Source organism: Anastrepha ludens, chromosome 4 (genome assembly GCF_028408465.1).
Source record: "Anastrepha ludens isolate Willacy chromosome 4, idAnaLude1.1, whole genome shotgun sequence".
In the NCBI taxonomy this organism is placed as follows: domain Eukaryota; kingdom Metazoa; phylum Arthropoda; class Insecta; order Diptera; family Tephritidae; genus Anastrepha; species Anastrepha ludens.
Window position 1 is genome coordinate 47,318,781 of NC_071500.1, and position 13,371 is coordinate 47,332,151.

Below are 13,371 nucleotides of genomic sequence, written 5' to 3' on the forward strand. Positions count from 1 at the left end.
TCGAACAATATTGCTAAAGCAAGCAACAATAAACTGCGAATTTGCGATCTGAAAGCGCGCATGCTGCAGACCTTATCTTTACGTGTCAGTCGCACGTTTCGCGTTTATATAGTATAATTGCTGTTTTTTCTTTCAACATAAGGCTTATACTATGTTGTTGACAGATATGGTGACTACATAAATAATCACAACCATAATCTGACGTCGGTGGCAAGATGGAGTATGCAAAGGTAAGGAAAAAATGGAACATAAACAGATCCGCATATAAAGAGTAGGTGAAGGAGGAATCGGAGGCGTATGATATGTATGTAGGTATATGGTAAAATTTGTATTTTTCATAAGTGAATTCATAGAGGCTACTCACCACAATGGATCTGTTAGAACGTTTTTGCCGCTAAAACTGTAAATGCGCGGCGCCTGCGAGAAGAAGCCACCTTGGCCATTGAAGATGCCTTTCCACGAATTGAAAAGGACGTCGCCTCTGGTATTGACCACCGGCAAATCGCGGTCAGCGACACGTACAATCGAGTCAAGGTTTTGCACTCTGTAAATAGAGAAAATAGAACAAAGCTGTAAGTGCATGTGAATATTTAAGATTGCAAAGCATTTAACAACTTGTAAAATGCTGGGCAGTTAAAAAATTTTATAAGTTTTTATACAAGCTGATGTTTTGTTTTTGATATTTCTGTAATTAGTAGTGCCAATTTATATCAAATTTGTTTCCGAGATAAATAAACTTTAAAAATTTAAAAGATAGGTCAGAACTTTTTTACTTTTGAAAAAATTTTAAATGTGGGTTCGAGCCCTACTGTGGGTATGATCGTTTTTTTCTTAGAGTGGTCGCTCCTCGGAGGATGGATGGAGGATAGTTCCATATGTAGAAGTCCACGCAAGTGAGAAAAGTTACTGATCGTCATTCACTTGGAAGTGGCCAGGACGATTCTTCTGCATATGGTTCAAGCAGCTCACAACTCTCGGTATTAGCGAAAACGCGAAACCAAATCTATCATGTTGTTATATATGGAAGGCACGTTTCCAGTGTTTTAGATGTACGTAGGATCCGAGGACCCAACATCGACTCGGATCATTACCTTGCTGCAGCCAAATTACGCACCCGCCTCTGTGCAGCAAAAAGCGTACATCTAACTACACAAAGAATGTTCGACATCGAAAAGCTGCAATCACAACATACAGCCAGAAGATACGCCACTAGAATCAAGCTCCTGCTCTCAGAGAGTATGCCCAACAAACCGGCATGCACGAGCAATGGAGCAACGATTGGGGTATCGAGATCTTCATATTCTCTGTGACATGCGCAGCTGTCACTGTTTAATAGGATCGAGAAGTGTTCCCTCCATAATTTAAGATTGCTCTGTACGTCAGTCACCAGTTCGCCGTCTTTGTTCTTACAGGAAAACGCACCGATCTTAAAACCTTCTGTAAGCCGCCGGACTTTCTGGTAGAATTTTCGGGCGTTGTTTCTGTTGGCCAGCATCTCAAGCTCTTCGCACTCACGTATTTTGGCCTCTCGTTTCTTTTTTAGGATAATACGTCTCTCTTCCTTTTTTAGCTCTCTGTAGCGATCCCACATGGCTCGCGTTGCGCCCGATCGCAGCGTGGCTCTATAGGCAGCATCCTTTCTTTCAGCGGCAGCATGACATTCCTCGTCGTACCATCTGTTTTTTCGGGCTCGCCGGTATCCGATTTCTTCTTCGGCGGCGGTACGTAGGGAACGAGAAATGTTGCTCCATTGCTCGTGCATGCCGGTTTGTTGGGCAGTGGTCTCTGAGAGTAGGAGTGAGAGTCGAGTGGCGAATCTTTTAGCTGTCTGTTGTGATTGCAGCATTTCGATGCTGATCATTCTTTGCGTAGGTAGATGTACGTTTTTTGCTGCACAGAGGCGGGTGCGCAGTTTGCCTGCAACAAGGTAATGATCCGAGTCGATGTTGGGTCCTCGGATCATGCGTACATCTAATACACTAGAAGCGTGTCTTCCATCTATCACAACATGATCGATCTGGTTTCGCGTTTTCGATCAGGAGACAGCCAGGTAGCTTGGTGGATCTTTTTATGCTGGAATCTGGTGCTGCAGACTACCATGCTTCATGTTAATGCAACTAGCAACAAAGAATATCGGCATTGAATTAATAACTAATGTATTTTTAAAGGTCGTCAACGAGTTCTGAAAATGCCTTAAAAAATAATTTTTTTGTATGAACAATTTTTTTTGCCCGACACCCACAGTGTTTATTATCTTTGCTCGAATGGTGTGGCTTTTAAAATCTGGTTTTAATAAATTCTCAAAACGAATACCTAATGTAAAATTAGCTGAGTTTTAGATGTCGGTAAACGGTTTGGAAAATCGCGGTTTTTATAAATCTAAATTATATATCTAAATTGGGTATAGCTATTCCCATAAAATCGATCGTACACATTCATACTCAAGAATGAGAAAGCTTTAATAATCTTAGTACAAATTTCAGAGACGTCTTCTGAACACGTTCGAAAAAGAAACGCGGCATATTTTAACTTAGAGCGCACGAATAGAGTAAATTATAAGGCGCCGTAAGATTTGAGCTATTCCGTCGTACAAAGCTTAAGACAGAATATCACGAAGTTCCCAGAACAATCGCCAGGTGGCACTTTAAGGCTCCTGATTTTTTTGTTAGATTGCTACATCTGTTATGAACTTTCCTATTAATATTTCATCACCATTTCATGTAAAAGTTACGCCGCATTGAATAAATTTACCTCTGCGAGTGTTTATGATCTTTAACAGGTTTAAAAATCGATTTGAAATTGCAAGAAGGAGTTTGTGTTAAATGTTGAATTGAAAATGGAGTCAATGGGAATGGTGGCAGAAATGCTACGAAACTGTTTCGGTAATGATACTCTAAAGAAAACAACCATTTATGAGTGCCATGAACGCTTCAGAAGAGATCCTCATCGAGGATGACGAGTAGTGGCTAAGACAGGCCGTCGGTATCAAAAGTTGATGCAGACTTCAATAGAGGGAAAATTTTGATCAGCACCCTCAAGTTAACCATCGGAGAGCTGATAGAGGACTTGAATATTGCTTTTGGAATTATGAATTGGGTTTGCGCCGTGTAGCTGCAAAGTTGGCCCCAAATGACTGGAATTTTATGCAAAAAAAGAGCTGGGTATATATCGCCAAATATACAATATGATTTCCAAGGTTGAATCCGGCTCAACATTTATCAAATGCATCATTACTGGAAACAAGTCGTGGGTGTATGAGTACGATAAGCAATTCAGACGTCAGGCAAGTGAATGGAGAGCTCCGAATGAACCACAAAACTACGTCGTTCTCAGTTAAAACCCGAAGTGATGCTCACGGTTTTGGGGATTATATGGTTTTGAAGCATTGAATTTCTGCATGAAGGTCCGATAGTTAATGAGGACTATTAGTCGGGAGTTTGAGTAGTTTCATTTCGCCAAAAAAAGGAGTATGTGGGAAAACAATTCGTGGATTTGGAAAGGTATCGTCACACAGAGCTCTTACCATACCATAAAAGAGTCATTGAATTCACTTGATATAGTTTCCCGAAATTTTTTTCTGCCTGACAGAGTCAAAAAACCACAACGGGGAATGCGTGTTTACAGCCAAAAGGAAGTAAGGGAAAAATCGAAGAGGGCTGTGATGGTTATGCGGAAAATAAAATTCCAAAGCGTTCATAAAAGCATTGCAGTTGTTGGGGAGTACTTTAAAGGCAAGATCACTTTTCAAGAATAAAATTGTATTTTGAGTTTTCTGAATATATCCCGGGAACTTTTTGTCCAAGGTGGTATGATATTGATAAGATGAAATTAATGTGACTGTTAAATGAAAAACGACTATACCCAAATTACACATACATCTGAGGATTCTTCAACTGATAGAATTGGATTTTGGAAAAAGTGATATTACAGCATTTTTCGATATTTAAGCAAAGTTGTGATTTTTGACACCTCACAACACATGGGCTGAAAAGTCCCGGGCCTAACATATAGATATCACTAATTTTATTGCTTTCATCTCTTTTGCAGTTAGTACTAACCTTAAAAAGACAGCTGTGAAAATTTCATGACATTCTATTCATTAGTTCGTGAGTTATTGTGCGAAGAGTGGTGCTACTTTTGATATTCTCAAAACAATGGATCAGAAAACAAAAATATTGGTTTTACACTGCTTCTTTATGGGGGAAAATAGCGTTCAAGTTAAGCAATGGATTGTCAAGTGCTATAGGGACTCCGCTCTATAAGAAACAATAATAAAACCATGCTTTGCTGACTTCAAACGAGGTCATAGGGACACCGATGATGCACAACGCAGTGGACGTCAAAATGAGACGGTAACACCATAAAAATCCACTAAAGCGTTTTCAATGATCGAAAAATGATGGAAATAAAAAAAAATACCAGTCTAACGGTTAGACGCGATAGAAGTGAAACCTTCCGTAAAACAAACTGAGAGAGACTGAGACGAAAGCAGCATTAGGAGCGGGATAATTATAGGTTCATTATAATATTGCTATAAAGTTCATATTTTATTTTCTTCATTTTATTATTATTCATCCTCAATGTTTTCAATTTCAACAAATGATACGAGTGGCTTATGATAGCTAAAATATGATACAAATGCTTTGGTTTCGATGTTGCAACATATCTTTGAAATACCGCGTTAATTGTTGTTTTTGATCGTGTTGTCGATTCAGTGCGATTGTTACAGATTTTTAAATTGAATGTTGTATTGAGGAAGTCAATTAAAGGAACCGCTGTGTCCAATGCAAAGTTTACGTTAAAATCGCCACTTAAAATCATTGCAACTTTATCGTAATCTTTTCTAAGTATCCGCGATACTGCTGGTGTATACTTTATTAAATTTTCGAGAATGAATTCCGTGATGCTATTTATTGATTGATTCGGTGAAATATAAATTGCCACAATTAAAACTGTTTTTCCATTGCTCAATCTGGTTTTTTAGTTTTATTTTCTTTTTGTTTTTTTTTTCTGTCGATATTCACGACACTTTTCTGCACTATTTTTCGGCATAATTGCAGTAAATATTTAAAAATGAAAATATTTACGAATATAAAAATACGGACGCAATACAGCACACGCGGTTGCTATTATGAGCGTCGTAACGCGTATATTACACAGACGTACTAACATACACACAAACATTCGTAGGACGCTTGGTCTAAGCAAGTATTAGGCAGTGTAGTATAGGTATATATAATGCCTTCTCGCTCACCGTGGCTCCGTAATACGCAGGCGCGCACACACACGTACTAGCATACATACAAACATACATACGTATGACGCTTGAACTAAACACCAAAGCAAGTAATAGGCAGTGTAGTATACATACTACAATACTCACTATACTAGCGTGGCTCAGCAGTACGCAGTCACACACATATACGTATATCAACATATAACGCTTCGTAGCCAAGAGTGTCGCTGTTTCGTTTCATCGAGCCTCAAATCACTCTCAACGATTCTAAAGAAATTTTCATTTCAAAAGTGTTGGCAAAACTGCATGAATTGAACTTCGAATTGCTCCGCATCCACCCTATTCGCCAGATTTGTCTACCAGCGACTACCTGCTGTTCGCAGTTATGTCGTCAGCATTTAACGGAAATTAGGGAATGAGAAGCAATTGCTTACATCGTTGACAAATAACACAAAGAGTAGGGGGGCTAAAGCGCTCCCTTGAGGCACTTCAGAGCAGGCAAGAAATGTTTCAGAGAATTTGCCGTAAATTTTGATCATACAACGCCTTCCCCATAAATATAATTTCACCCACTGCGGGAAAGTGAAATCCAAGCGAAGATGATTTGTACACTCCTGTTAAAATGAGGTATGTAGGTTGTCATAAAAAAGTTCCAAAAAAAAAAACGATTTTTGAATTATATTTGGAAAAAATTGAAATTTGTACATATTTTACTCGAGGTAAGTAAAAAAAAAAAACAAAAAAAAAGCATAAATCCTGATATTTGGCAACTAAACGTTAAAATAACAAAAAATAAAAATATATCCGTATAATAGTGGAAGGATCGCTCTTTCAATTGAGCCCAGTTTTGAATACTTACGACAATTTTGAAAAACACTGAAAAAATACCTTCATTTCTATGTATCTATCTTCTTTGTACGAGTACTGTTACACATAATCGGTATATGGGCAAAGTTATAATACACTTCGACGCAAGTACGCGCGCGTATAAAAATAACAATTACGGCCTGTAAGAGGATCAGAGCGCCTCTGGTCACGCTCACTCTAAAGTGCAGAAGGTGAGTTTTAATTATTAAATTTGTAGGCACATGAGATGTGTATGTGTGGATTTGTAAGTAGTATATGAGTTTTTGTCATGAAAGAATAATCTGAAGACTTACAATAACTTTGTTAGTAAAAAGTTGCGTGCTTTAGCAAAGATCCAAATTTAATTTATATGAAATTTAATCCCATAGAATGTGAAGTACGTCTGACAACAACTCACTACATCTCCAACTAAAAAAACAAATTCTTTAACACAAGTACATGTGTACCATTTATTTACACTTTAATTTAAAACTGAGGGCGTACCACCAGAACATTTCAGATAAGTGGCAGCCACTTGCTATTATACATGTGCTGTGTCCTCTGCTATCACGCTTATCTCTTTCAATGTGCTTCTGTTTCTTTGTTTCTATTTATTTGCACATCTGTCAGTGACAGTGGCTGTATGCATAGCGGAAGTGACAACCACCAGCATGAAGAAAATAAATGGGTACACGGCGCGAGTATGGCTTTGAATGGCGTATAGCAGCAACAACAACAAGCTGTAGCATAATTTCAGGTGCTTAAGAGCAATTATTTTAATTTGATCAAACGATGATAAGGCTTTTGTTTTCTCTGTGCGCCACGATGCGCCACTTTATGCTATGTAGGAAGCCGTCCTCCCAAGCGCCTTGTGAGTTTTTTTTTTTTTGTTTCGTTTGTATTCGCACGTAGGCAGCTGTTATTTGCCAGATGCCATTCGGGCACCAAGTCATTGATACAAGTGCCACAAAAACAAAGTTTATCTTGCAACATACGATTTCATTTTGCTTTTTTCTTTGTTTGCTCTCAGTTCTTTCCCCTCATACTGGCTTTTATGTGTATTTATGGGTCGTTTAGCGCTTTTCATCGCTGCTCTTCTCTGCGTTTAACTCTGCTCGTGGTTTATGAAAATTGTTTTGCCATAATTTAAGACTTGGCATGCCGTTGCCTTTGTTATTCTTATTGCCATTCAAACCATTTGAACCGAACTCTCCCATTTCGTGCTCTTCGGCACTCCTTCTCCCTACTTCCCTTTCATCGACTTATTTTTACTTAACCGCATTCATTCGTTTACGATTGTGGCAGCATCTTTTGCGTTCATTTGTATGCTTGTAAGATTTACGATGCCACATAATCCGACTTGTGTAACCATTGCCCTGACCTAACATTTGCTCCACATTGCAGTACATTGCCTTCACGTCTGCTTCCCACTTTGTATTTGGACTTAAGTTGTAATTGCCATACCATTTCACTTTTATGCGTCTTTGATGTATTTTTGTAATTGTATACCCATATCCGCATTTATATGTATTTAGTTCAAACTAAGGAAAAAATATTAAAAAAATAAGAAAATGAAAGAAAGTTTGCAATTTATTCATCAGCTGTGTTCCACGTGAAGAATGTTATTATTACATATGGAAATATGAAGACACAGCCGACTATTTACTTACATATTTTACTTTGATTGAGATAAAAAATTAATGAATTTTGTTGTAGTCGAACACATGCACTTTTTTCTTCGTCTCCTTTTGTGACTACACAATTGTTCATCGTTTCGCATCGAGATAAAAAAATGGATGCAAAAATTTAGTTCCTTCATTGGGTGTTCATTCATGGGAGCTAATTTGAAGGAGTTTTTTATCTGCGTATCATTTTTTAAAACGGATGACCAGGTAAGGCTAACGTAATCACATTATTTCAACGAATTTACGTGAATGCAAATTTTACTGGCCTCAAAATTAAGTGAAAAAGATAATCAGTGAATAATAGCTAAGTCTTTGCATCTCGAAATGAGCAAATTTAAATTTAGAAAATATTAAAAAATTATTTGCAAAGTAAACCCAAATTAGATATAAATTATAATAATAAAAAAGAATAAATTGCACTCTCACTGGTTACTGCACACTGCGAAATCATCTGCGTAGGACCGTTAAGCGATGCCATATCGAGGAGAAAAAGTACAGGAGGTCGATTCTCGTTCTGTGTAAACGGGAAATGAAAAGTTTTTCTCCCGTTTTCATTACACTTTCTATTCGCGTTCCGTGAAAAAATTAAAAGAAACGCCAAAATATTTTCATATGAAAAATTTCTTTTCACTGGCAATTTGTGTGTGAAAAAATGGAGAAGGAGGTTCGTGGTAAGCGTGCATGTGCGACTATAGTTGCATAACTATTTTGTATTCCCGAAAAGTTTTGTTTAAAAAATTGAAGAATTAGATGAAAATTTGAGATGTTTTTTAACTTGCATAAAGTTTTAAACTAGGATTTATATGGTTATTGTTGTACAATGAACTCTATTTTTATAAAATTCAATATAAGGTCAATATCAAGTTGAGCTCTTCCTATCCTTTTGTTTGCGACTTGATTTTTAAGTTATTAAATTAAGCTTTGAAGTTGTTGAAATTAACGTTAAATTAAACTTTTAATTTTGAGTTCACATTTTATTCTAGCTTTCACATTACATAAATCAACTAAAATTATTTTTCAATATTTATTTGAAAAACTGTTATAGATTTTATGCTATTTTCAAAAACAGTCTTTTATGTTATTATAGTTACAAAATCACTATCTAAGCCTACTTTTTTCCGATCAGTTTTTCGGGTTCTGTTGTAGCTTGAACGTGTGGAAAGTTGTTTGCTGGTGTGTGCGCCCGTTGTTGGTAGTTTATTAAGGGGGTGTCAACAAATATAGTAAATATTGTAAAAGAGAATACTGGACCACTTTGTTTGGGAGCCACCGTACGCATATATTTTTAATTAATATTTGTGAATTACATTTAAGCAATAGTTTTAAACAAATTTTTAAATGAATATTTTTTTTATTTTTTATTATTAGTATTTGCATTGCAACTAGTATAACATTACATACATATACTAACGAGTAATTTTTGTGGAGTTTTGTTACAACAAATATGAATATGAATAAATTTTATAATTGAATGTTGTTGGTAAAAGCCTCTTTCCCTATTTGCAAAAGTTGCCTTCTTGTAATGTTCAAAATATCACGATTTGAAATATTTGTCAGGGAACTAGGAACTAACATGTACATGAGGTCCCTCACCTCATCACTAAGGGATTTTGTGTTGTAGTTTTAACGTGAGGAAATAAGTTCTCTCATCACGAACTCTTTGCACAATAAATGCCATTTGAAATACCACACCTGAAAAAGTTTCATGCCCACAGTGGAAACGGAACACTATTATCATGACACGAACGAGAATCGCAAAACACTCGTTTGTGAAAGGGCATAGTGAAAAGTGTCTGTGAAAACGAAAACTTTTCTTCACTTTACGTTTACACAGAATGAGAATTGACCCCCAGATGGCACAATAAACTGTGCACTTCGATCTTATCTCTATTTATGATATTTTTTCACTTTAAGTAAATAATCCAATTGAAAAGAAATGTAACCCGAAGAAGGACGTATTTTTATATTTGATACGGTCATGATAACCTGCAACTGAATTGCTACTGTAGCTGCTGAAACAGTCAAACTAAGCCCAGTAATTATTTTAATTTATTTATTTTAATATTTTATTTATTTTAATAAGTTATATTTTAATATTAATGAGCAAAGCGTCTTGCTCATGAAACAGGCATTTTAAAGTAGTCTGTGTGATAGAAGCGTGACCACCATAAATTAGAAACTATTCAACCAATTCGATTCTAACAAACTGATGTCAAATCTCGTATCGGTAAAACTAAAGCCACCTTTGGTATACTGCCTTCTGTGTGGCGCAATAACAACATCAGCGTTCACTCAAAAATGAGAATTTTCAAATACAACGTATTATCGGTTCTACAGGGTTGTTAATATTCGACGGACCTATCTGGCGACCCTGTATCTTTTGACAGATACGTCAGATCGCTCAATGACATACCGCGTTGGAAGCGTCAGTCCAAGCAGATTTTTAACATGGAACAGTACACGCCACGCGAGAGCTCCCAAATTGTTGAAATTTACATTCAACAAAAGAAGTCAATTGTGAACACTCAATGTGCGTATAAAAAATTAAATAATGTGAAAAGTGCGCCTTCTAAGAGCACCATTAAACGTTTGCACGAAAGGGTTCCGACTGGTGATGCGACCAAGGCGATCGGATGAGAATATTGCTCTTGTACGGGCCAGTGTTGAGACGTCGCCAAGGACATCTCAAAATCGCCGTTCTCAGCAGTTGGGCATTGCTCGGACCACTTTACAACGAATTATCCGCATTAATTTGCATTTATTCCCGTATAAGATTCAATTGACGCAAAGATTGTTGCCTGCGGACAATCCTCGTCGATTGGAATGGGCCCAAAAAACACATGGGTCCGTCGAATATGGGCAACCCTGTACTTTATGCTTGCTGTACATGGACAGTGACCAAATCCATCTTTCGCAAAACGATTTCGAACGTAGATCTATTGGAGTCAGTCGAACTTATCAAAACGCCAAAAATAGAGCAAATTGGGCAAACTCTACGCAAAAACGTTGTATGCATTGCATGAAAGTTATTGGTATCACGAAGGTTTGTCGCAAGCCTGGCAGACCAAGGGAAACTTGGAGCATCTGAAGGGACGCTGGGAGCATCGGAAAAACCTGGGACCAATTGATGTGCATTGCTAAGAAACGCACAAGATGGCACGTAGGCGTGATTGATTCTCTAAGTCCCACGAGGGATTAAGGACATGAAGAAGAAGAAGATTGCCCAACAATTTTTAAAAGGCTCATCCAACATTTCAATCCCATTTTGCTATTTCCACTCTAAACACTTTCGGCTTTGATGTTTGGGATCGTTGCCTTCTTGTAAAATCCAAGTTTGGCTACTTTTTTCAAACATCGTCACAGCTGAAAGTAACTAATTTGGTGAGATTTATTCACTAAAACTGCATTCAAATCGGTGGTAAACACAAATAAATGGCCAAATCCTTTTGTGGAGAAGCAGCCTAAAGCATGAACCTTAATTGGTTTCTTCACAGTGCGTTGAAATTGTCGATTACAGTAATACACCAGGACCGACGTGGGCAACTGATCGGCCCAAAAAGAGTATTCATCCGTTTGCCCAATTCCATTCTGAATTTTCCTTAGCCTGTTCAAGTCTGTTTTCAATGTTTGGAGCCTTCTGAACATAAAGTCTTCGAATCGTGTCTTTGTGTATATATTGACACCATTTTTCATTAAAACTGTTGCAACTTCACTCAACAATAAGTTCAGCTTTGTCACACACAAATCAATAATCTTCTGATCTTGCTTTAGAAAGGCATATTTTTTTGAACCTTGTCCAGCGAAATCAGCTTTGGGTGTATACGGTTGCACCCAATTATTTATGAACGTCTTCGACTTCTGCAAGTATTTTCATACGCGGAACTCATTCAGTAAAACCAACGTATGCTTTCTAAATTCCTCACAAAACTAACAAATTGCACAAAACATATTGCAAAAGGTGTAGGTTAGTGTGTAGGTTAGGAGAATTTAAATTGTTTTATAACGCAACTCTGAATTTGCCGGTCACGCTTCTATAGAACAAGCCTATAGAAACTAGTTTTTTATTTCAAATAAATTAAATCTAGACGCCGTAGTCATATGGGCTGGTAGGTAGGTAAATGAAATGGTTGTAGTGCCAGTCTGGCACTCCTCAAGTAGCACTGAAACGCAATACCATACGCGATACCATTATGAGACCTCTAACAGGCAGATATCTACCGCCAGCCAGAGCTATAATGGAGAAGATTGATGGGGTTTAATTTGACGCACTGCCCCAGGTTGTCGAAGAAAGGAGCACCCAGTGACCTTAGTCGTCTAGCAGCCAAACCCGGACATTTACAGAGAAGGTGCTCAACGGTCTCCTTCTCTGAACGGTCCCTACAGCTTCCTCGGCAGACGATGGCGCACCTCCGAGAGTATTTCCGCCATGAAAAAGCTCCACATAAAGCTGTTCGGAACCATCTGCCAGTTTGCAAGTCCCGATGCGACTTGCGCAGAATAATGAATGGGCAATTGACCATTTTGTAAAATTAAAAAGTATAGAAAAATACATTTTTTAGAGCTGAAAATATTAGTAAACTTTTTGCTAAGTCTTAGAACTGTGGGAAAATTTTTTCATTAAACAAATATTTTCAAAATCGGGCGGCATTCGGTGCTTCTAGGTACATTGTTTGCTATAAAAAGGCTTATCAGAAAGATTGTCAGCGCTTGGAGGGTCACGAAACACTGTAGAGCTCTTCATCCATAAACACGCGCACAAAAAATTGGGTGAAATCGTCAAACATCTATGAAGAATATAGGCAACTTATTATTATTATCGAAATATTTTTATTTTGAATTTTTAGTCAACTTTAAATTAAAGTTCTCTATAAGAAAATAAAAAGGAAAACTTTTGAGTGTTGGCCTCAAACATTTAAGTAAGCTTAAGTTAGTATCTCAAACATACATTTGTTTGTTTGCTTTTAAGTCTGCCCATGATTTTTAGTATTTAACAATAGAGGAGTTGCAAACGACTTATAAAATAGCGAATCACTTGTTTGTTTTAATTAAATGTCAAATCATACATATACGCACAGCTGCAGCAATTATTTTCAAGGAGAACAAAGCTAAGTTGGGTCCCTGAGCAGCTAAAAGAAGATGCAAGCAAAGCTGCAAAGATGTGAAAATATGAAATGTAAAGAAATATGCGTTAAAAGAGCGCTGGCGAATAGAGCAGTACTCATTTGCAAGAGTATTGCCATCAAATGCAGGTGACAGACAGACGAGCAGCAGCAACGTTTTGCCAACTAATTAGAAGGTGAGTTTATGCAATAGTCACGTGGAACTTTGATATATGAGTGTATATGTGTGTACCCACGTGCAGTAGAAATCGGAGAGGGTAGCAGTAAGAGACGTTTAGAAAACGGGATGGCGCTCCAAATAAATGAACTCTGCGTAATCTACACATATATGCACCTCTGTTTATATATATACACAATCACTCTCAGATGAGCTCATAGTAAGTAATAGGAAATGCAACGAAAATGCGCTGAGTGACAGTGAAGCGCACAGCTGATTCGAACTGCGGCAATCTACTGGTTAGCGGAAGGCAGCATGCTGTACAAC

General features: G+C 37.5%; 1 protein-coding gene across 3 annotated transcripts in view; it reads right to left on the bottom strand.

Moving 5' to 3' along the window:
- Positions 1-13,371, bottom strand: part of LOC128862199 (collagen alpha-2(IX) chain) — a 386,091-nt gene that overhangs the window by 61,153 nt on the left and 311,567 nt on the right. For all 3 annotated transcript variants that reach the window (XM_054100687.1, XM_054100685.1, XM_054100686.1), the window contains one exon: positions 365-544. In XM_054100687.1, coding sequence (XP_053956662.1) covers positions 365-544 — 180 coding nt within the window. The remainder of the gene's footprint in view (positions 1-364; positions 545-13,371) is intronic.